Source organism: Prionailurus viverrinus, chromosome A1, assembly GCF_022837055.1.
Source record: "Prionailurus viverrinus isolate Anna chromosome A1, UM_Priviv_1.0, whole genome shotgun sequence".
In the NCBI taxonomy this organism is placed as follows: domain Eukaryota; kingdom Metazoa; phylum Chordata; class Mammalia; order Carnivora; family Felidae; genus Prionailurus; species Prionailurus viverrinus.
The window spans coordinates 94924230-94950063 of record NC_062561.1 but is presented as its reverse complement, the minus strand read 5'-3'; the positions used below and the strand labels follow the sequence as shown (position 1 = coordinate 94950063).

Below are 25834 nucleotides of genomic sequence, written 5' to 3'. Positions count from 1 at the left end.
GTCTGAACAAACAGTTTATGCTAACAATGTGATTTATGATGAACAACTCCTTACCTCTGAGGTTCTAGAGTTTAAGTAAGCAAGGTCAAGTCACGATGGTGCCACATGCCTATGTGACTGACCCTCAACAAAAATCCTGACACACAGGCTAGGAGTGACTGTCCCTGATTGCAAACACATTACACATACCGTTTCTGGGGGAATTAAAACATATCCTGTGTGACTCCAGTGGGAAGGGACACATCGAAGCTTGCGCCTGGTTTTCTCCAGACATCCCCTCATGTGCTTTTCCTGTTTCTTACCACTGTACTAAACCCTAACCATGAGCACAGCAACTTTGGAGTCCTGTGAATCCTAGCAAATCAATGAGATGGTCTTGAAGACCTTTGACACAAACTTTCAAAAATTAATTTCTTAAATTCCCTTGGATAGGTTGCCACTCTGTTTCTATCTCTATTCCCACCACCCTTCTCAAAGGTTACTGTCACAGACAGGATGACCACAAAATTTATCATACAAACTGGGTGCATGAGGAGTAAAAAGGAGCAGCTAAAATTTTATGATTATTAAGCTATAATAGTATGCAATGTTATCATAATTTCTTAACAGCCTGGAACAAAAGATATAAAGAAGGACTTACAAACGGAAACATATGGTTACTTTATTCACAGGTGATCCTATAGGACAAGGAGTAAAATGCAAACAGCAAGCGTCTTGCTAAACTACTCATATCTCAGGCCAATTTATACAGATCTCTAACCCAAGGTTCCTTCCATCCATGCAGATGGTAAGATAGGTGAAACATTACAAACAAGGAACTGTAGGACTATAATCAATATCTCTCAGACCAAGAGTTGGCAAACTTTCTCCACAAAGGACCATAGAGTGAATATTTTAGCTTTGTGGGCCATATGGTGCAACAAAAAGCAACTATACAGATATATAAACAATGAGCATGGGGGTGCCTGGCTGGCTCAGTTGGTTAAGTGACAGACTTCGGCTCAGGTCATGATCTCATGGCTCATGAGTTCGAGCCCCCTGTAGGGCTCTGTGCTAACAAAAGTCTGCTTCAGATTCTGTGTCTCCCTCTCTCTCTGCCCCCCCCCCCCCCCCGCTCATACTCTTGTCTCTCAAAATAAATAAACATTAAAAAAAAAAACAAAACTGTTTTAATGAGCATGGCTCTGCTCCAACAAAACTTTACAAAAAGGTGCAGCAAGCTGGACTTGACCTGCTATAGTTTATTGGCCCCTGGCTTAGACCAAAGTCACTAGAAGTAAGAGGTCTATAAGTAACAAAGAATATGCAGTTTTACTCGACAATTTCATTTGTGAGAAGGCAAATTATTCAGATGACCAAGTGTGGGGGCATACAGGGGTCAGCCTCAAAGTTTCCAGTTAATTTCAATTTTTTTGAGGTAGCTAGGAAACAAAGAATATCCACTCAAACTCCCAACTTTATCTTAATTTCTCCTCAAGGTCTGAGTGACATGGTACCTGGAATGACTTTATTCACTCTACTTGAAACTAATTCAGATTCATTTTCCTTCTTTTTATAGCAGATTCTCGCTTATAAGCACTGAATGGGATAATGCTGCTTGAACAAAGAGTTGAACAAGCTTAACAAACTTGAACTTCTTTTTTATTTATTTTTAATTTTTTTTTTCAACGTTTATTTATTTTTGGGACAGAGAGAGACAGAGCATGAACGGGGGAGGGGCAGAGAGAGAGGGAGACACAGAATCGGAAACAGGCTCCAGGCTCTGAGCCATCAGCCCAGAGCCTGATGCGGGGCTCGAACTCACAGACCGCGAGATCGTGACCTGGCTGAAGTCGGACGCTTAACCGACTGCGCCACACAGGCGCCCCAACAAACTTGAACTTCTTAGAAGAATGTGAGAAGAAAAAAACTTTTCCCATTGATAAAGTAGAAAATATTACTTCTGAAACCGTACCTTTAAGTTGGAAATGGTCTGAATTCCAATTTATAACATCATATTTAAATAAGTTATAGTAAGTAAAGCCATTTCACTTCTGCTCCCCGGCTCCAGGAAATTTTTCCTGAAGCATAACATACATACACAGAAGTACACAAATCACAGCAATGTATATAACCTGATGAATTTTCACAAAGTAAACATACCTGTGTAACCAACACCCAAATCAGGTGTTGAAATATTACCTGCACTGCAGAAGCCTCTCATACTTCAGTAAAGTCATCATCACCATCAAAGGTAACCACTTTCTTTCTAATACGACAGATCCGTTTTGCCTATTTCTGAACTATATGAGATCATACAGTATGCAATCTTTTGTGAGTGGTGCCTTTTATTCATCAATATTTTTGTGAGATTCAACTATTACCTAATAGCTCATTCATTCTCATCTACTGTATGCCATTGTATGAATATACCACAACGTATTTATCCATTTCGCTGTTGACAGTTTGGGTTGTTTCCAGTATGGAGCCATTACAGTTAGCACTGCTAGGAATATTCTTATTCGTGTCTATTACTGAATGGATGCACACATACCCACTGAGGGCACACACAGAGGAGAACTGTGGGGTCACAGGGTAGCAGACGGCTTCAAACAGACTTCCAAAGCAATTCTAAAGATGGATACCCCAAAGAGCAGTATATGAGAGTTCCCACAATCACACACCCTTGTCAGAGCGTTATGTTGTCCATCTCTTAATTTTAACCAATCTCATGGGTATGTGGCAGTAAGTCATTGTAACATCAATTTGTATTTCCCTGATAGCTGTAATGACACTGAGCGTTGTTTCATATTTATCAGCCATTTAGATATCTTTCTTTGTGATGTCTGTTCAAGATTTCTTTTTTTTTTTTTTAATTTTTTTTCAACGTTTTTATTTATTTTTGGGACAGAGAGAGACAGAGCATGAACGGGGGAGGGGCAGAGAGAGAGGGAGACACAGAATCGGAAACAGACTCCAGGCTCCGAGCCATCAGCCCAGAGCCTGACGCGGGGCTCGAACTCATGGACCGCGAGATCGTGACCTGGCTGAAGTCGGACGCTTAACCGACTGCGCCACCCAGGCGCCCCTGTTCAAGATTTCTGCTCATTTTTGTATTGGTCTTTCTTGCTAGTGTCTAAAAATTCTTAAATTATCCTAGATACAGTCTTGTCATCTATACATATTACAGATATCTTCTCCTACTCTGTGGCTTGCCTTTTTATTCTACCAACGTTCTTGGAAGTTTTCACTTTCAATATTTTCCAATTTATCATCGTCTCTAAGGTTAATCTTTTTTTTATGTCCAATTTAAGAAATCTTAGCCTATAGTAACATCAAGAAGATACTCTCCCAGAAGAAAACAAAAACTTCACTGTTTTATCTTTCATGTTTCAACTAAATCTAGTGGAACAGATTTTTGTGTATGGTGTGGTTTAATTTAATCTTCTTTAATTTAAAATCATTATTAGGGATACCTGGCTCAGTTGGTAAAGCATGCGACTCTTCATCTCAGGGTCATGAGTTCAAGCCCCAAGTGGGGGTGGAACCTACTAAAAATTTAAAAAATAATAAATAAAATCATTATTAGACCTACCTATCAGAGTCAAAAGTTTCTAATATGTCTTTATTTTTCCATGCTTACTTTTTCCAAATCACCTGGTTTCATTACCCATATACTATAAGCCATTGGTTTTTAGCCATCAGAAGATGACTATCCTGGTGAAAATGCTGGCTAAATACTTCCCCTCCATTTATGTACACTTATAAAAGATCAGTGGAACCCACTGAATCAATGTGCAGACTATGTTGGGCAAAGTGAAAAACAATTTTCCTGGTAGCTTTAAGTGAGCCACTGGCAAACCATGGAGTAGCAAAAAACTATGGGCTGTCAAAGAGACAGTAGGGTCTAGTGGTGAGGAAACCACCTCTGTTGCTACCTTGCTATGTGAGCTTCAGCATCACTTACTCCCCCAAACCTCAGAACTAGAAAACAGTGATAAAACTACCTACCTTTTTGGATTACCTCACAGATCTAGTTCGATAATTTTGATAAAGTGCGTAACACATCTAATAAAAGGAAACCAGTACTGTTCATCTGGCTGTTCAAAACATGCAAGGATTATAAAATTGAAATAGAAATAGAAAAGTCTAATTCTGCAGGTGAACACTGATATAAAAGCAAGGTGACTACCTGCTGAGGCTGACAGGCCTTTGTGATATGCTTATTAATATAGAAAGAAAAATGTTGCCTATATTTAAACCAGAACAATACCACCTTTGAAAAATATAAATACAAAAAAAAAGTGTCCTGCAGTAAAATGTCATTATAACTACAGGTTCTTAATTTAGGAAAAGAATTCTTAAGATTTAAGACATTTAAATGCTAAGTCTGGTCTAAACAAATCAAAAACCCTCTTCAAAAAAACCCTCTTCCACTGGGTGCCTGGCTGGTTCAGTCATAGAGCACGCGACTCTTCGGGGTTGTGAGTCTGAGCACCATGTTGTGTGTAGAGATTACTTAAAAAATAAATCTTAAAAAAAAGTTTCCATTAATCTTATTTTGATTTAGCAGAAATTCTTAATGTAGTTAGAAATCTGGAGCTTTGTATGTAGATACACACACTGATGTGTCATATGGACAAGGCCAAGACAAAACTAATAATCTACAAAATGAAGTAAAGAAATTAAGAACAACAAATTAATGGGCCTTTGGGGTTCTAGCCAGAATAAAAAATAGTAACAAAGTTGCGATTGCATTATATTTCACAAGGAGATAGATAAAAAGAACCAAGTACTAAAAGTGACATGGTAAATACCACTCTCTTACGTTTCTTTTTTTTTTTTTTTTTTAAGTTTATTTGAGATAGAGGAAGAGGGAGAAAGTGAGCACAAGTGGGGGAAGGGCAGAGAGAGGAGCCCAAGCAGGTTCTGCACTGTCAGCGCAGAGCCCAATGCAGGGCTGGACCTCTCAAACCGTGAGATCATGATCTGAGCTGAAATCAAGCCACACACTTAACCAACTGAGCCCAGACACCACTTTTATGTTTCATTTTCAAAATGATAAAAATTCTGGGGTGCCTAGGTGGTTCAGTCATTTGTGTCTGACTCTCGATTTTGGCTCAGGTCATGATCTCATGGTTCAAGAGATCGAGCCCCACGTCAGGCTCCGTGCTGCCATGGTGGAATCTGCTTGGGATTCTTTCTCCCTCTCTCTCTGTCCCTCTCCCACTTCCTTCTCTCTCTCTTTCTCTCTCAAAATAAATAAGCTTAACAAAAATAATACAAATAAAAAAAATAAAAATGATACAAGTTTTAAGGTCAATTTAAATAGAACAGTTATCTACTAAGCAGCAACTCAATAATCTCTGCCCTACAAAAATTCAAAGGTTAATGGGGAAAATATTAATTTACTAAGAGAATCATATTTTAAGTTTTCCTTCATTTTAATTATCTAATTTTCCAAAAAGAAACAAAAAAAACAGATTCACATCCACACAGAAATACTCTCCCTTCCCAGTGCCCTTGTAACAAAATTTTCTTGTGTTTCCTTTATCTTTAATTACAAACCTGGGTCTCGGCCACAAAGGTAACCGGAATCTGTTATGAGGCAGCTAAGTATTTAACAGTGCTTAGAACGTAAGAGCATAAGCTTTGGCAAGCATGTCTCTATTAAAATTCCAGCTTAGCCTCTATGAAATCTAGGGCAAGTTATTTAGCTCTAAATCTTGGTTTCTTCATCTGGACATAATAATGGTACTTATGCCATACAGTCGTTTTAGTGATGAATATATATAGGGGTGCCTGGGGGGCTCAGGAGGTTAAGCATCCAACTTTGGCTCAGGTCATGATATCACAGTCTGTGAATTTGAGCCCCCTATCGGCTCAGTGCTGACAGCTCAGAGCCTGGAGCCTGCTTAAGATTCTGTCTCCCTCTCTCTCTCTGCCCCTCCCCCACTCATGCTGTCTCTGTCTCTCCCTCTCTCAAAAATAAACATTAAAAAAAAAATTAAACATATATTGATGAAAATAAAGCCACACTCAATGACAAGAAAATGAACTCTTGGAGGACAAAGGCCAAAGAAATCAAATTGAAGCTATCTTGGGAATAGATAAGCAGAGTATTAAGTTGAGACTCTCATGAGAGAATTCAAGCACATAAAACAATAAAAAATCGAGGCACCTGGGTGGCTCAGTCAGTTGAGCGTCCAACTTTGGCTCAGGTCATGATCTCACAGCTCATGAGTTCGAGCCCCGCATTAGGCTCTGTGCTGATAGCTCAGAGCCTGGAGCCTGCTTCAAATTCTGTGTCTCCCTCTCTCTCTGCCGCTACCCCACTTGTGTTGTCTCTCTCTCAAAAATAAAATAAAACATCAAAAAAAATGAATACACATAAAGGGCTTAGAACAATGTCTCCCTTCAAGAATATGTATGTTGGCTAGTATTATAATATACACATATGGAGAAATAAAAATATGCCTTAGGTAAAACAGAAGCCACAAAATATCCTTAAGCAGTATCACTTACATGGCAGACCCACCCCCCACTTTATTTAAAAAAATATATATTTTTTAAGAGACACAGCATGTGTGGGGGAGAGGCAGAGAGAGAAGGAGTCACAGAATCCAAAGCAGGCTCCAGGCTCTGAGCTGTCAGCACAGAGCCTGACGAGGGGCTCAAACTCATAGACCATAAGATCATGACCTGAGCTGAAGTCAGACACTTAACTAATTGAGTCACCCAGGAGCCCCCCACCCTCCCTTTAGAGTTTTGTTTCTAGGTAAAATATAATTATTTTTTTCTGAGTTTGAGGACTTCTATCAGATTTCAGCAGGAAATCTATAACATTAAATGAAATATGTAAATGTTAAGTTGACATATCATAAGATAGAAAAAGTCTTAAACCCCAAAATAGGAGGCACAAATTTAAGAATACTAATAATATGGCAAGAGATCTAAAAAGAAAAAATTGTTTTTAGTCAGCAGCAAGATGTTCTAGAGAGATACTGGTTTAGCTCAAGCCAAGAATCCAAAAAACGCCACTAAAAATGTACCAGAAGAGGGGCGCCTGGGTGGCTCAGTTGGCTGAGCATCCAACTTCAGCTCAGGTCATGATCTCACACTCCATGAGTTTGAGCCCCGCGTCGGGCTCTGTGCTGACAGCTTAGAGCCTGGAGCCTGCTTTGGATTCTGTGTCTCCCTCTCTCTCTGCCCCTCCCCTGCTCATGCTCTTTCTCTGTCTCAATAATAAATAAATAAAAACATTAAAAAAAAATGTACCAGAAGAGCTGGGGAAGGCAAACTGAACTTAAAACCAGATCAACGGCCTTTGAAGAACACGATGAATACAGCTTAGGGACACTCTCCAGTACGTACTACTGCATGGAGATTCAGGATCTTCAAAATACGGTGCTTAAGGTGTGTAAATGGCACTCGACTTGGAATATGACTGGGTTCTGGACCAAATTTCCACCAAACCTGACCCGGACGCTAACATGCCGATGAGGACAGTCTTAGTAAACACAGAGCCATTTATTGTGCATTTACCTCGTACCAGTACTTTACACAGATTAAACTCTCAAACGCAGCATGTAAAAATTAAAAGTTGATGAGAGGGCAAGCTGTCTTCTACTCTCACATCAAAATGATTCTAAAAGAGTTCACATCAAGGATTCTTTCTATGTGACTTATTTCTGTTTTTCTTAAAAAAAAAAAAAAAAGATTAATGATAATAGCCAAAATCTATTGAGTACATGTTATTATGTCATTGCTATGGTTCTAGGCGCTTTAAATATATTATTTTATTTACTCCTTCATGGTAAGTCATAAGGCAGATACTTTTATTATCGGCCACTTACAGCAAGAAAGGTTCTAAATTAGCAAAAAGTCAACTAACTACTAACACGGGTAAGTAGAAGAAAGTCTCACTGCAGAACCCAAATTCTTATTCACTAGGCATACTGCCTCCAACAATAGGAAATAGTACTTGATTTTAATGTATTAAGTAGTTACTTAGAAAATTTAGAAAATACAGAATAGTATAAAGCAAAAACTAACTTTCAATACTTCTACCACCCACATGAACACAGAATTGTGCAAAGCGGACTTCTTGTACCATAGGAAACTTAATTATATTGGAGCCCCTCCATTAAAATGACTTAATATGATTTGTATGTTGGATTTAGAAGTCTAAGGAAGAATCAGGGTTTTCAACCAAATATTAATTTTGTTTTTTTTAATGTTTATTTTTAAGAGAAAGAGAGCGTATACGCACACAAGCAGGGGAGGGGCAGAGACAGAGGGACAGAGGATTCTAAGCAGGCTCCGTGCTGACAGCAGAAAGCCTGATGCAGGGCTCAAATTCACAAACTGTGAGCCAACCTCACAAACTCATAGACCTGAGCCAAAGTTGGACAATCAACCAACTGAGCCACCCAGGTGCCCAAAATACTAATTTTGAAAATGAAAATAGCCTCTGAATCATTTCCTTCTGTGCACAAAAGCGACTCGTGAGAGATTATTAAAATTATATTTAAACTTACAAGCAAAAGCTGATCTAAAAATCATATCTGATCTTGAAAAATATTCTCCCACATATAATTAAAAAATGTTCTTCCATGTATATGGTACAATTGATATGACTTAGAACAAAATAAAATAAATGCAAAACCTAGAAAGATTTTCCTTATATAATTTTAACTAGTCAATACAGAGGGCATACTGGAAAATCACCATTTGGAAAACGCCACAACACTAATTCTTCAGGCAAGAATCACTGAAACAAACTGAAATTAATGACCAAAAAGATGATTAGATAAAGGATATTTACATCATCTCAAAATTATTCCCCATAAGATACTTTCAAGCACAAAGAGATAACAGAAGTTTACAGTAGACGAACCTGGCAGGCACGGTCTTAACCAAGGGGTCGGAATAAATATTATAGTGAGACAAAATGAGATTGTGTCCCTCTTGATACGATGCACTGCAAAGGATGTTAACAGCGCTTCTGTGGTATACTCAAACTGAGGAATATTCTATAAAATAATGGGCTTGTACTCTTCAAAGGCTCCAGATATGAAAGACATGGAATGCATGAAAGACAAAGATGAACTATTACAGAGTCAGGGAGACTCAGGAGACGTGAAAACTAAATGCAGTACGTGACTTGAATTAAACTCTGAATGAGAAAAATGACAATACACGGGACAACTGGCAAGTTTTGAATGAGGTCTGCAGATTAAATAATAGTATTATATCGATGTTGATTTCCCGATTTTAGTCATTATACTGTGGTTATAGAAGATGTTAAATTTAGAGAATCTGGGTGAAGGTATGATATGCAAGAATTCTTTGCATTGTATTTGTCACTCTTTTGTAAGTATGAAATAATTTCAACATATGTTTTTGAAAACTTTAAAGAAGAAGAAAATTTGAAAACCCAAGCTTAATGAGTCTCCTCCTGTATTACCAATTCCTCCCTGAAAACCAACCATCCTACCCTGGCAAATTAGGAATTCACCTTAAGTCAAAGAAAAACACCAAGATAAGTTGAGTTTTTCTCTCTCTCTCAAACCTACTTTAAAAGGAGAAAAAAATAAATTTTATTTTTTTCTAGTTCCAAAATTCTGACTTTAAGTACCTGAGTTCCAAAATACTTTCTTTACAGGTGTGCCTGAGTGGCTCAGTTCGCTGAGCATCTGACGTCAGCTCAGGTCATGATCTCATGGTGAGTTTGAGCCCCACTTCGGGCTCGCGGCTGTCAGCAGGGAGCCCACATCAGGGAGCCCACATCAGATCTTCTGTCGCCCTCTCTCTCTGCCCCTCCCCCACTCACACTTTCTCTCTCAAAAATAAACAAACATTAAAAAAAATTTTTTAAATACTTTCTTCACCACTAGAAATTACATAATAACATATCTACCATGTTCTAGGCCCTATGCCAACTATAAACATTAGCTCTCATTCTTACAACAATGTTGATAAGGTAGGTATGCCTATCAGCACCTACAGACGAGAGAATTGGGAATGGATAAGTGGATACGGTTAAGTAATTTGCTCAAAGTTATATAACTGTTAGATGGCAAGAGGCAATATTCAAATCCATGCCATTTGACTCCAAACACCAACCTGACTCTATGATGCCTCCCTAGAGGGTGGCTGAAAAGTTAACAGGTAAATTAGAAAAGAATCTTCAAATTCAATACCAAGATTTATCACGAAGCAGCAGTGTAAATAAGTGAAAAGTGAATATATTTCCAATTATTGGAAAATAGACTTCTCAGTAAAAATAAGATAGAAAACGAATTGTTTATAGAAACATTTTTTGGTTTCTTACATGTATATGAGAAATGAATCATACTGAAAACAGAAACTTTTAATACTCAGGTTAAAGTATGATGTAGCAAGTGTAAATTTTCCTGAAATGATCCCAAGTAATCACTCTGGATTGCTGGCAAAATAAGCCAACTGGGCCAGGGCTCCCTCTTTCGTCAGAAGAGGAACTGCACCAGAACTCATCCTCCCATGGACCACAGGTTTATCTCCCGGCACCCGCCGCCCAGGGGAGCTGCAACTTCCCATAGTCCCTAAGTACTGGTCAGCTGATCTTCCTAGATAATTCTTAAAAATAACCTAGAGAGCCCAAAGTTGATGCAGTATGCTACTTAACAAGGTGCTTTCAAGCATAGCCTTATAATAAAAGAGAACAATGACATGGGGTGGTAGGCAGTGAGGCTTCCACTGGCACACCATTCTATGTCCAGCAGCACCCACCTAGCACAATTTCCTATGTGATAAAGGGAAGATCACAGGATCTTTCTTCACTTAAGTATTCTTGACTTACAAGTTCCTCCAATTAGGTCAATTTCTTAGTGGCTAACTCTATCACCATAATAAAATTCATTCTAAGCACACAACATAGAGGATAAAAAGATTAACAAATTCTCATAAAAATAAGATAAAATAGAACTTCCTTATCCAATTCAATTTGCATACTAATGGAATAATACTTTGTATGCCTTCCTTATAAATATATGCTTTAATGGTAAAGTTAGCTAAAAACCACTGTCTACTACACGTCAGTCATTTAGCCATAAGCTTCATGTATCTTTTTTGATGCTTATACCTACTCTATAGGTTGGCATTATTATTATCACTCCATTTTGTAGATGAGGTCAATGAAGGTCAAAGAGGTTAAGTAACTTGAACAAAGTTATACAGCCAGTACAGGGGCAGAGGCTGAATGATGTTAACCATAACTAGCTTGCTTTAATTCACTGATCTTTCTAACAACCTCATGAAGTTTATAGGCAGCAAATTAAAATAGGCACCCTTGGGGCACCTGGGTGGCTCAGTTGGTTGAGCATCTGACTCGATTTCAGCTCAGGTCATGATCCTAGCATTGTGGGATCAAGCCCTACATCTGGCTCCATGCTGAGCGTGGAGCCTGCTTAATACTTTCTCTCTCTCTCTCTCTCTCTCTCTCTCTCTCTCTCTCTCTGCCCCTCCTCCAACTTGTGTGCACACACACTTTCTCCCTCTCTAAAATATAAATGGATGAAGGAAGGAAGGAAGGAAGGAAGGAAGGAAGGAAGGAAGGAATAAGTAAATTAAATAGGCATGGTTTATACAGGTGAAAAAATTCAAGGTCTATTAAAATCAAATGACAAGCTCAATATTTGGTTCAATCAGCATCAGCAGCCATAAGTAAAATAATTTCACAAACGTCGGTCTAACGTTCAGTACCATAGCAACAACAAATGCTACACATGGAGCTCTGGTTTATATACATATTATAACACTATGTATGATCAAACATCTTTTTTAACCTAAAGAAAAGTTCAGCTGTTAGTGTAATAGGGAAGGACAGGATAAAATAGGCAGAGAGGGAAAGGTTAGGACCTGAGGTCCCTGGGTGGGGAAAAACACGTATTTTGTAACAGTACTAGGAGTGTCTAACCACAGCAAACCCCCTTGGGTGTAAGGTTCCTCTTAAGAATGTAACAGAGCCCACCTACTCCCCACCTCAGGTTCCCCTCAGGAATTTGACAATCAAGGTACCTAACTAAAAAAAGTAAACCATGAAACTTATGTTATACGAGGGACAGTACGACCAGTCTGACCCCTCACACAATGGAGTTGAGCCAATCAGGAATGGACAACCCAGCACCTAGAGCTATCAAGCCAATAAGGGTAGAACCTGAGAAAGAACTAGGGGGAAGGCACGAAGGGGGGCTGATCAGAACCTTATAAAACAAGGACCCTGGCCTTATGTTCCAGGTATTCATTTTCTAATGCCCCCCTCTCTGTAAAGAGAGCTCTCCTAATACTCTTCTTTTCTTGCACTCTAATAACTTTTGCCTGCTCCTCAATTTTTGTCCACCTCTTTCATCCTGCAAAGTGGCAAGACAACGAATCCCGAGTGTTGAGGTAGAAAATCCTACAACATTAGTACTCAATTTTGTCCTGACTACAACCAAACAAGACCTGATGCTGATGTAATTGCTACATGCGGTACAGAAAACTGTAACAGAATTTGGAATTATCTAGTGAACTTTTATGCCTCCATTTATTATCAGCTTGGCATAATAAATTAATTGAGGACAATATGGCTGCTTATAAATAACTCAACCAACCACTGTCAATATTTAATGAACCTCTCATTCTCACTCTGTAAATATTTTAACACTGCCAATGAAGACATGCTACAACAGAAAGACTAAAAAAATCCAGGTATCAAGTCTGAAATTTGCTTATATGGCAGTCAATATCACACTCAAATAGTATGTATCAGAAACAAAAAAGGATCACCATTTCCCCAACTTACTTACAAAGAATTAAAAAAAGAAACAAAAGAAAACAGAGGCTGATGGTACTCAATTTGGTGATACAGTGGCCTAAATTCCACAGGGAATTTAGTGATGATGCCTTCTCTCAGATTTCACAAAAGATAAAAAGTCAAATCTGGGACAGCATATGCATACCTCAGAAACACAAAACCTCTGCATAAAAATACATGCTCCCAATGATCATTTGAATGGTATCATTTTCAACATAGAAAAAAAAGCAAGATTTAGCATGTTTCTGAATTATATGATGACGTTTGGGACATCTGGGGGGCTCAGTCAGTTAAGCTTCCGATTTCAGCTCAGGTCATGGTCTCACGGTTCATGAGTTCGAGCCCCACATTGGGCTGTCTGCTATCAGCACAGAGCCTGCTTGGGATCCTCTGTCCCCCATCCCTCTCTGCCCCTCCCCTGCTTGGGCTCTCTCTCTCAAAATAAATCAATAAACTTATTTAAAATAGATAGATAGATAGATAGACAGACAGATAGATAGATATTTTGTTTTCCTGATCAATTCTTTAAAGAATATACAAGACCGAGAAGTTTTGATCTAAACTCTCTTGATTTATAATTTTCCATTTCTACTTTTGACATTACACTTGACTTTCTTGAAGCTAGAGAGAGGATGGACGAAGCAAGAAAATCAGCTCTAACTAAGCTTCTGATAAGCTGTTTCATGAAACAGAAGAAGCTATAAGCTATTCCCTTCCACCTTTGTTCATTCAACCAACATTTTTAAAGTGACTGCCTTGTGCATGCTCAGCACTCCCTCTGAAGTATTTAACGATCCCTGGTAATCGCAGGGGAAAGACAGCAACCACAGAACCTCCAACATGTTGGTGGTAAGCGGTAAATTTAATTGTGCCTGTAAGGGAAGTTACAGAACTTTTTTTATGACATGACAGATCAACATTTGATAACTCAATTGGACTCTCTTAGAATAACAGCTCTAACCTACATTAGTAATAGGAAAGTGACACAATACTCCTGAAATCTTCTTTTCTGTGTCTTACCTAGTATCAAGACAAATTATCAACATTTGAACAGTAATGGCTAAAATATCTTACAAAACACAGACCCAATTTCCACTTTCCAGAAAGGTGTGATAGAATTTACTTCAGATTTGATGCAGGATATTTGTTCTTTGACAACTCCCCGTATAATTCTCTTCTGAAATATAACCACTAAACTATCGTAACCATTAAGATCAGTCACAGAAACAAAGAAATAATGATGATGGCTTAAATCCCAGGACACAAATATAAAATACTTCTGATTGGTCTCTAGGAAAATTCATATTTGTTTTAGTCTTTCTCAACTGCAATCTTTCTCTTACAGAGTAAATTTGAAACAGATTGCTTTTCTCCTTTTTTTCCTCTTGTAACATTAGCTAGCTCAAGGAAATAAAAAAGTGTTTTGGAATGTAGTGTGTATGTCTACCACTCCCTTCAGTTGTGGACAAGTGAGAGAGAAATAGAAAACACAGTTTCATGTTAACAAATCATTTTCTAAAAAAACACAAAGTTTCTATGAAATAATAGTGCAATGAATTAACTACTACCTATATGGGATAAACCAAGAAATGTGTTAATGAACAAAGTTAAAAGTCAATGCAATACTGGGTTCTGATTAACCCTTAACTGTTACCTAATTCATACATAAGTAAGTTTGCTTCTCTTTCTTTACTAGAAAAGCCTCTGGGAAAACAAAACACAATAAAACTTAGCAGTGTTTCTCACGGAGGCCCCAGGAGGAAATTAAGTATCTATCTAAGGGCTCGTGAGGCATATTCACCTCAAACTCAAAATTTCTTTGAAGTTTCCTCTTACAGCTTTAAATATTATAAAAATTTCTATTCTACCTCATATTACAAACATATATATCTTAAAGGCATCATTTCCTCACCACCAATTAAAAAACAAAAGAGCAGGGGCTACTGAGTGGCTCAGTCAGTTGACCGTCAGACTTCAGCTCAGGTCATGATCTCACAGTTCGTGGGTTCGAGCCCCACATAGGGCTCTGTGCTGACAGCCGAGTCTACTTTGGATTCTGTGTCTCCCCCTCTTTCTGTCCCACCCCTGCTTGTGCTCTCTCTCTCTCAAAAACAAATTTTTAAAAAATGGAAAAAAAAAAAAAAAGAGCAAGAATGTCTGCTATGATCACTTTGTGGCTTCATGGAACTCAGACACCCACCTCTTTCTCAAAACCTAGTTTAAAATTATGGATCAAGAGTAATTTGGCATATGAAATGCTCCATTTATCACTTGTCCTTTTTTTTCTTCCATTATTAACAATATTTGATACCAAAAGCCTTAATCTGGCCACTTTTACTGTTCTTAAACTTTGGAACTCAGAATTATTGCCAAAGTTTTCTGCTTTGGTTAATTTCTCATTACCCTATCATACTAACTAGATCTCTAAGCATGCCCCCTTTGTGCTGACTGCAAAACCATGAAACTTATTTGGCACAAAAAAACTTCTTTTTTACATGCAGCTTTCTCCAATTGACTACCATGTGCCTACACCATGCCCCTATGTTTTTGCCCTGTCTGGGGCCAAGAAAGAGAAAGAAAATGTATGTTCAGAGCACTCCTTCATGATAATCTTACTCCAGCACAATTATTTGTAGCAGTTACATTTGTTTATTGTGCCAGAGTTAGTTTTAACTATCACAAACAAAAGGTACGAAAATCTCAAGTGTATACACAGCTTCATGACTTTCACCAATGGAATCAGTGCTCAGATAAAAAAAAATAAATAAACAAAATAAAATATCACTAGCACGTAGCAACTAAATTTCATTTTTCTAGCAAACTCCTTGTGCCCCTCCCCTGCTCATGCTCTGCCCCAAAATAAGTAAGCAAACATTTTTTAAAAATTAAAAAGAAAAAAAAAAAGAACAAACACAAAGGCTCTGAGGTGGAGGCACGGCTGGTGTTATTTGAGAAACAGCAAGCTGGCCACAGGGGCTGGAGCAAAAGGGAGAAAGAGAGAAGATGAAGTAAGAGAAGCAGAAGGGTACGGGGAGAGGAGTCAGAGCCTGTGGGGCCTCATGGGTCAATCGTAAGGAATCTGGATTTTACTCGAAGCTAGAAGGAAAGCCACCGGAGAATTCAGAATGTAAGAGGTGACCTATTTCAACAGTATCGCCAGCTGTTTTGCTAAGAAAAGATGAAACAGAAAAGACAGTGGAAGCAGGAAGAACATCAGGAACCTATGTTAACAGTCTAGGCAAGAGCCAACGGAGGCCTGGACCGGCATGGTGGCCGTGCAGATAGTGTGTGGTCACATTCTCTGTCTCCTACGGGACTTGCCAAAGAAGAGGTCAGAGAGACCAGGCGAATGAAATGAAGCACATCTAGGGGCAGGTGAAAAGCAGGCGAGTGCAGTGTCCCAGAAGGCAGGTTAGCAAGTAAAGAATCTTAATCAAATAAAGGAGGACTGATGAGAACCTCTGGATTTAGCAACAACAGAGCTGAAAACCTGAATGGAGTATGTTTAAAAAGAGTGAAGAAGAGAAGAAAAATCTGAAACCGTGTGTGCTGACACCTTGTTTAAGGCATTCTGACAGAAAGGGAGGGAAAGACAGGGGGCAGTGGCTGAAGGGGGAAGTAGGGGTAGGACTTCTTTCAAGATGGGAGAACGTACTAGAGCTGGTGGGAATGACTGGGGAGAGAGAGGGAAAAGGATTCAGGAGAGAGAGGGAGAAGTGCTAGAGCCATGGGGAGGAGACTGCTTCGTAAGTGGGTGAGCTGGTCTTAGGCAGGAGCATGGGGAGTTCCTCCCTCACAGGAGAGAAAGCAGAGTGCATGGACCCAGATGTGGAGTCTATGGAAGTTCTCTTCTTATGGCTTCAGTTCTCTCAGTGAAGGAGGAAGCAAGATGCCAGAAGTGCCAGAGCTTTGACAAAGGAGAACCTACCAGTTGACCAGGAGTCTGGGAGATGGAGGGATCAGGGAAATATGATTACTGGGTAGCATTAAGGACTCACCGAGGTTGGAGATCATAAATTTAAAGTGAGACCTGTAGCTTCACAGAGCTAGAACAAACAATCCTAAAATTTGTATGGAACCAGAAAAGACCCCGAATAGCCACAGCAATCTTGAAAAAGAAAAACAAAGCTGGAGGCATCACAATCCCGGACTTCAAGCTGCCCTTCAAAACTGTAATCATCAAGACAGTATGGTACTGGCACAACAACAGACACTCAGATCAGTGGAACAGAATAGAGAACCCAGAAATGGACCCACAAACATATGGCCAACTAATCTTTGACAAAGCAGGAAAGAATATCCAATGGAATCAAGACAGTCACTTCAGCAAGTGATGCTGGGAAAACTGGACAGCAACATGCAGAAAAATGAACCTGGACCACTTTCTTACACCATGCACAAAAATAAACTCAAAATGGACGAAAGACCTAAATATAAGACAGGAAGCCATCAAAATCCTCAAGGAGAAAGCAGGCAAAAACCTCTTTGATCTTGGCTGCAGCAACTTCTTACTCAACATGTCTCCAGAGGCAAGGGAAACCAAAGCAAACATGAACTATTGGGACCTCACCAAAATAAAAAGCTTCTGCACAACGAAGGAAACAATCAGCAAAACTAAAAGGCAACTGACGGAATGGGAACAGATATTTGCAAACGACATATCAAAGGAGTAGTATCCAAAATCTATAAAGAACTCATCAAACTCAACACCCAAAAAAACAAATAATCCAGCGAAGAAATGGGCAAAAGACATGAATAGACACTTCTCCAAAGAAGACAACATCCAGATGGCCAACCGACACATAAAAAATGCTCAACATCACTCATCATCAGGGAAACAGAAATCAAAACCACAATGAGATACCACCTCACATCTGTCAGAATGGCTACCATTAACAACTCAGGCAACAACAGATGTTGATGAGGATGTGGACAAAGAGGAACCCTTTTGCACTACTGGTGGGAATGCAAACTGGTGCAAGCCACTCTGGAAAACAGCATGGAGGTTCCTCAAAAAATTAAAATTAGAACTACCCTACAATCCAGCAATTGCACTACTAGGTATTTATCCAAGGGATACAGGTGTGCTGTTTCAAAGGGGCACATGCACCCCAATGTTTATAGCAGCACTATCAACAATAGCCAAAGTATGGAAAGAGCCCAAATGTCCATCGATGGATGAATGGATAAAGAAGATGTGGTACATAGATACAATGGAGTATTACTCGGTGATCAAAAAGAATGAAATCTTGCCACTTGCAACTACGTGGATGGAACTGGAGGGTATTAGGCTAAGTGAAATTAGTCAGTCAGAGAAAGACAATTATCATATGACTTTGCTTATGAGGACTTTAAGACACAGAACAGATGAACGTAAGGGAAGGGAAACAAAAATAATATAAAAACAGGGAGGGGGTACGACACATAAGAGACTCATAAATATTGAGAACAAACTGAGTGTTGCTGGAGGGGATGTGGGAGAGGGAGGGTGGGCTAAATGGGTAAGGGGCACTAAGGAATCTACTCCTGAAATCATTGTCACACTATATGCTAACTAACTTGGATGTAAATTAAAAAAATGAAATGAAATGAAAGTAAGAGCAGCTGTGGGGTCTAGCCCCCACTCCAGCACTGACTTCTGCTTTCAGTGGGGATACAGGTGAGGAGCCACCATTCTTTTTAAAAAAAAATTTTTTTTTAATGTTTATTTATTTTTGAGAGGGAGAGAGACACAGAGTGCAAGCAGGGGAAGGGGAGACAGAGAGAGAAAGAGAGACAGAGAGACAGAGACAGAGACAGAGACAGAGACAGAGAGGGAGGGAGGGAGGGAGGGAGGGAGAAGAGAGAGGGAGAGACAGAATCTGAAGCAGGCTCCAGGCTCCAAGCTGTCAGCACAGAGCCCAAAGCAGGGCTGGAATTCATGAACCGTGAGATCATGCCCTAGCCGGAGACAGACACTTAACTGACGGAGACACCCAGGTGCCCCAGGGATCCACCATTCTGAACTTTATTGTACTAGGCACCTGATGGGTACTTTCAGTGGGGAATAAACCACTTTTTACTCTTTTAGATCTTTCTTCTCATATATATACCTCTGTATTTCTAAAAACTATACCCATATTCTGTTCTTTCTCGAAAAAAAAAAGTGAGACCTGTGGAATGACTATGTTTGTTTTTTTTCTACAAGTACATTCAGACATTTGTATACAAAGAAGGAGCTAAGTGTATACCAGACTATGATTTATCATGACTGACCATGGAATTGAAGCGGGGTAAGGAATATAAGACATCAGGAAGATGGACAGTAAAAAAAAAAAAAAAAAAAGCTAAGATTCAAAAGACTGAAGGTCCCAACAGGCTCAAGGAATTATTGCATTAATAGAAACTGCGATATGGAGAAAGGTGGTAGACAGAGGGGAAACTGAAATGGAGATTATGGAGAATGGCAGTTTGGACAAAACCAAGGTCTAGAAATGAACACCAGGTGCAGCAGAGGGCAAAAGTTCAATGAACGGGAATACTAGTCTGAAGACACCAGGGTACTGGGAAAATTATCCACATGAATACTGACTACTGAAATCACCAAGAATTAGAACACAAGTAGTACCAGTGACTGCCAGTGAGCTAAGAGTAAAATTTTTAGGAGACCCCATGGGTCTGCCATTTCTGCATATAATACAAGCAGAGGTACAGACTGCTATTTTTGCGGACTATCTTTTTAAGCAAGCCTGTATAAGAAAACAGCCCCAGAAAATAGAGAGTATTTCTCTCCAAAGCAACAGGTAGGTTTATCTATACCCATGGAAGATATTCTTTTCCGCCAGGACATGGGCCGACATGATTAGTGTCCAGTATAAAAGATTCCAGTTCCTCTTCTATAACTCAATCCACTGTTCGTACAGGTATCATCTGGCCCTCTTAACGTCACCCTTTGGCAACTCTGGAGATTGGCGTGGGGATCCAGTGTAAGCAAATGCTGTTACTATGTCTACTGTTTGTGCTGTTCGGAATAAGTCCTTTGTTTCTAATCCAGAAGTCTCCTGTCCTCTGCCGGCATCCACGACACTGTGGTAGTGAACTTGTTAGCTTGCAAGTAGGGTAGAATCTCAGACCTTTGAAAGTTTTTGATAAAATCCCCAACAAATAGGAGGTGGGGATGAGAGGTTACTCAAGCAGGATGGGCAGAGAAGGTGGTATAGTTTACAAACAAGAAATAAAGTTTGGAGGCATTTTAAACAAGAGAATGGTCTGGAAAAAGCAACAAGAAGCAAAGAAAACACTAGCAGGCTCAGCAGTATGAAGAGAAGAGAGCAGGACTGTTATTACTTGAGATGGTTACAGGTAGTGTCAGCAGGGAAGCCAGATGTAATTTATTACAGGAAAAAAGTGAAGGCAACATTAACAAAGAGGTTGAAGATATAGGGGAATGTGCTTATGACTGACCTTGAGTTCCAGGGACATTAAGAAAGATTTTCAGGAGGCAGGGAGGGGTGGGTTTGGGGATCAGATCTGGATACACATGGTAAGAGATCTGGAATCGTGGGCTTCTTGCATGACTTACGTTAATAGGAAAAAAGGGCATGATTAAATTAATTGTGATTAGTCTTAATCTGATTAAATTTACCCATGTGTTTTAGCACCCTTAGTCCCCATTTCACTCATCTAATATCTACTATGCAACAATTTATTTCTTACCAAACAGAACATCATTTTAGAAAATTTAGAGCATACAAGTTTTAAAATATATAAATGCCAAAAATGGTATTAAGACAATAAGTGTTAACTTACTTGAATTAGATCTAAAATGCCAAGTTCACTTTCTGAAGAATCCACACAGAAGACAAAGTATAATGTTGCATAATGTCTATAAATCAGTTTGTTGTCAGATCCTCCAATTAACCTAAATGACAAAACAAAACCAAAAAATGGAATGGTATAGGGATAAAATGAAACACATTTTCATTAGCTCAAGCAAACTGACAATGTGTTTAAAACCCTTTATAAAATGTCTGGGCATAGCATTCAAGTGAACTTGGGAGACTAAGTAAATTATCGTGGCTGTTTTCTTCAGAGAAAATAAGTAAAAGAAGCTGGTGCTTAATTTTAGTTCATTAATTCATTAAGCTATCTACTGAGTACCTACCATTTGCCAGGTACTGAGGGGGTAAGAAACAATAAACAAATAAGAAAAAATGATCAGAGTAGAAAACACTACAAAGAGATTCAAAATAGGGGGATACCATATTGATGGATTTGCTACTTAAGATGGATTCTTAAGAGTGACATTAAGAGGCTGAGAGGGGCTGCTGGGTAGCTCAGCTGGTTAAGCTGAGTGATACATTGAGTGTCTGACTCTTGATTTTGGCTCGGGTCATGGTCTCATGCCTCCTGGGATCCAGCCCCATGCTGGGCTCTACGTTGACAGACGGAGCCTGCTTGGGATGCTCCCTCTCCCTCTCTCTCTGCCCCTCCCCTGCTCAAGCTCCCTCACTCTCTCGGGGGGGGGGGGGGGGGGGGGGAAAGTAAGTTTATAAATTGTAAATGTGTATTTTCAAAATTTAACTGGAGCATGATATACCCTTTTAAGAAATTCAAGTAAACTTTCTACATGATTAAAAAATAATTTATGATCAACAAAGAATGAATTTTTTATTATCCAAACTCTTTTTCATAATATAAATCATACACATTAAAATACAGAAAAGTGTGGGTTTCTCTGACTAATCTCTGATTATTCATAATGGGGCTCAGCTAGTTTAGTGTTTGAATTGTCAATGAGGAAATATTAAGAAATTGATTATACAGACACCAGAGGGAACATTTATAAAGCTATTTTGAGAACACACTGCTTTCATGGAATTTATTAATTTAAAAGTATTTATAATAGTTGGCAAGATAATTATAACTGATTTTTATTTATTCATTTTAAAAAACAGAAAACTGTATTAGCTGAATTCTATCTATATACATATGCCTATACATAGATACATATACATTCACACTGATATATATGCAAAAAGCAGACTTCAGGCTTGTTTACAATAATAAGATAAAGAATGTAATCTAAATTTCTATGAATAGGTCCATTTACCTAGGCTGTTCTAAATGTGCTTATATGCTTTTCAAAATATTAAGTGAAAACAAGTAACATGCAAACAAGCATACCTAGTGTGATCCCATAAGTAAAAGTTTTGGGGGGTTTTTTTTGTTTGTTTTTTAATGTTTCTTTATTTTTGAGAGAGAGAGACAGAGTGTGAGCAGGGGAGGGGCAGAGAGAGAGGGAGACACAGAATCTAAAGCAGGCTCCAGGCTCTGAGCTGTCAGCACAGAGCCCAAAGTGGGCTCGAATTCACGGACCACAAGATCATGACCTGAACAGAAGCTGGATGCTTAACCAACTGAGCCACACACACATCCCATAAGATTTTACTTTTATATGTTAGTCATAAAAAACTTAATTTTCTAGAAGGATACACAAGAAATCGAGAAAGACTAAAGTCAGGAAAGGGAAACTTAGTTTATAATTTTACATGTCCCTGCAATGTGTGAATTGTTGCCATGACCTTTATATAAAATGACTCCACAAAAATTTTTAAAAAAACAACAAAGACTGCATATCTTCAAAAAATTCAAGTTAGATTTACAGCTAACATAGGTGGTAATCTCCTAATCCAATTCATAAAAAGTAGGAAATTTTTACCATTAACCAATTAAACAGCATATATTTTAATCATATAGCCAAAGATTACAAATGTTCATGAAATGCTTTACTTACAATCCTCCTTCTAGGAAATTACAAACATTTTCATCTCTCTTAGATACCAAATGGAATGTCTCCCTGATGATTTGCTGTTGTGTATCTTCACTCTGAGAAAGAATAATTCATACATGTTAGGATTAAATTTCTAGGTTTAACAGCATTTTAAGAATTAAAAAAAAAAAGTAAAAGGCAGTAATATCTCTCAGGGACATTAACCTAAGGAGCGGTCCTTGGAGAGCTAACATCACATCTCACAGAAACAAAATCCACCATTTTCTGATGAAAAACAAAAAGGAAAAAACAAAACAAAACCAACATTTTACAGTTTGGTACTATAATAAAACTAACATTTCTAAGTTTCAAAAACCAAGAAGAAAAATATTAGATGAATTAAAGACACTAGTAAAAGGGATACTAGGTATTAACCAGTCAAAGCCCATTGTTTAACAAATGAGTAAACTGAAACAGAGAGGGAAAATTATAAATAATTCATGTACCTGATCTATATTTTATTGGAAGAAAAACAGTAGTTTAGAGCTTCCAATTGTTTAAATGCAAACTGAGATGAATTCATCCATATTAGTCATGTAAGCACAGCCTAAAACCAAGATTTGGCTCAAAAGATTTTAAATTCACCAAGCAATTCACATCCCAGTAAAAAAGAGCCAGCTCTCAAACACTGCAATAGAAAACGGGGGAAAATCACAAATAGGAACTTCACAGGAAAGGAAATATGATGGTCCATAAATAAATGAAGTTAAAATGTAACAAAGTGAAATACAAATTAAAGTACAAAGAAATAACTCCACATGCACCACAGTAGCCAAGCATAAAAGTCTGTCAGTACCAAATGTGGGACCAAAGAAACTCATCACACCAAGTGGGAGGGTAAATGGCATAATCACTTGAGAAAACAGTTTTATAGTCCAGCATTTCCACTCCTAGATACTATACTAAACCATATGAAATCATTGTTTTTGAAGATCAAAAACAAAGCAGTGTTGGCAATTACATATACACAATAAACTCTTAACCTGTGTAGCAAAAGACATGTAGATGTTCATCAAAGCACTGTAATGACCAAAAAAAACCCTGAAATTACCCAAATGTCCACCAATTCCAGAATGGATAAATTATGGTACGTTCACACAATGGAATCCCGTAACAAGAACACTTCTTTTTTTATTTAAAAAAAATTTTTTTTTTTAATGTTTATTTATTTTTGAGAAACAGAGAGAAAGGCAGAGTGCGAGTAGGCGAGGAGCAGAGAGAGAGAGGGAAACACAGAATCCGAAGCAGGCTCCAGGCTCCGAGCTGTCAGCACAGAGTCTGACGTGGGGCTCGGACCCAGGAACCATGAGATCATGACCTGAGCCGAAGTCGGCACTTAACCAACAAAGACCCCCAGGCGCCCCAAGAAGCAAAACGTAAAGAAATAAATTATACCCATCATATGAAAGATTGTGAAAAACTTAATGTGGAAAAGAGCCTTCCCTTTATCTGAGCTCGGGTTACCATAACAAAATACCACAGACTCAGTGGCTTTAACAGAAATTTATTTTTTCATTATTGTGGAAACTAGTGATTCAAGATCAAAGTGCCAGCATTAAAACAAACAAAAAATGCTGGCATAGTTGATTTCTGGTGAGTGCTCTCTTCCTGGCTTGAAGACAGTTTCTTTTCATAGGGGCCTCACATGATAGGGAAAGAGAACAGGAACGAGCTCTCTGGGGTCTCATAAGCGCACTAGTATCACGAGGGCCCCACCTCATGACTTAATCTAGACCTAAGTATCTCCCAAAGACCCAATACCAAATACCATCAAATTGGGGGTTAGGGCTTCAACATATGAATTTGGGAGGTGGGGGGACAGAATTCAGTCTATAGCAGGGGGAAGAAAGCAAATACCAGAATGACATGTAATCATTCCACTAATATAAATTCCAAAAAAATGCAAAACTAAATAATAATATTTTATTTAGTGACCCACATATAGGTAATAAAAATAAAACTATAAAGAAAATCAAGTGAATGATTATCATGTTTCAAAGGATTGGTTTTATAAAGACTGTATTCTTTAGCCACATTGCAATTGGATAATATAATCAATAACTAAAATGATGTTTTAGGGCGCCTGGCTGGCTCAGTAAGAAGAGCATATGATTTTTTACAATTCTTTTTTAACATTTATTCATTTCTGAGAGACAGAGCATGAGCAGGGGAGGGGCAGAGAGAGAGAGGGAGACACAGAATCCGAAGCAGGTTCCAGGCTCTGAGCTGTCAGCACAGAGCCCGACGGGGGGCAGAAGAGCACGTGACTATTGATCTTGGGGTCGTGAGTTTGAGCCCCACATTGGGTGTAGAGATTACTTAAATAAATTTTTAAAAAAATATTAAAAGAATGGTTTTTTTTTTGTTATTTTTTTAACATTTATTTATTTCTGAGACAGAGAGAGACAGAGCATGAACAGGGGAGGGGCAGAGAGAGAGGGAGACACAGAATCTGAAACAGGCTCCAGGCTCCAAGCTGTCAGCACGGAGCCCGACGCGGGGCTCAAACTCACAGACCGCGAGATCGTGACCTGAGCCGAAGTCGGACGCTCAACTGACCGAGCCACCCAGGCGCCCCAAAAGAATGTTTTTTAAAAATCACAAACAGGCGTTCAAATTGGAAAGAAGTAGAATTTCTATTCACAGATGACATCTGTGATAGACTTATCATATGTCTACAAAACTCAAAAGAATCTATAAAAAACTATTAAAGTTAATAAACAAATCTACCAAAGTTCAAGATACAAAATTAACACTCAAAAATCAGCTGTATTTCTATACACTAGCAAAATATAATCCAAAAGGGAGACCTAGTTATAGATGCTGCAGAAATTTAATAGATAATAAATTAGTATGATGAAGATCTTAAGCCAATAAATTTAAAAATGTAAGATGAAGTGGCAAAAAATGCCTTCAAAAAATTAGTAAAACACTCCAAAGGAGAAATAGAAAAACTTTATTAGTCCTATTATCATAAAGAGAATAAACAGTAATTTAAAAGATCTCTACCAAAAATAAATCAAGCCCTGATGACTTTAACATCAAGTTTGACCAATGATTCAAGAGACAGATCATCCCAATTTAACACAACTCTCCAGAGCACAAAGAATTAACATCCTCAATTCATTTTTATGAGGTTAACATGACACAAAATGAGACAAGGAATGTATGAGAAATGAACACTGCAGGCCAATCTCACTGAAGAC

At 38.5% G+C, this 25834-nt stretch overlaps 1 protein-coding gene across 1 annotated transcript in view; it reads right to left on the bottom strand.

Moving 5' to 3' along the window:
• The window catches only part of AP3S1 (adaptor related protein complex 3 subunit sigma 1), a 72364-nt gene that overhangs the window by 24515 nt on the left and 22015 nt on the right, over positions 1-25834 (bottom strand). The window contains exons 2-3 of the mRNA XM_047858132.1: positions 22593-22684; positions 20606-20717 (exon numbers count right to left, since the gene is read on the bottom strand). Of these exons, the coding sequence (XP_047714088.1) occupies positions 20606-20717; positions 22593-22684 (204 nt within the window). The remainder of the gene's footprint in view (positions 1-20605; positions 20718-22592; positions 22685-25834) is intronic.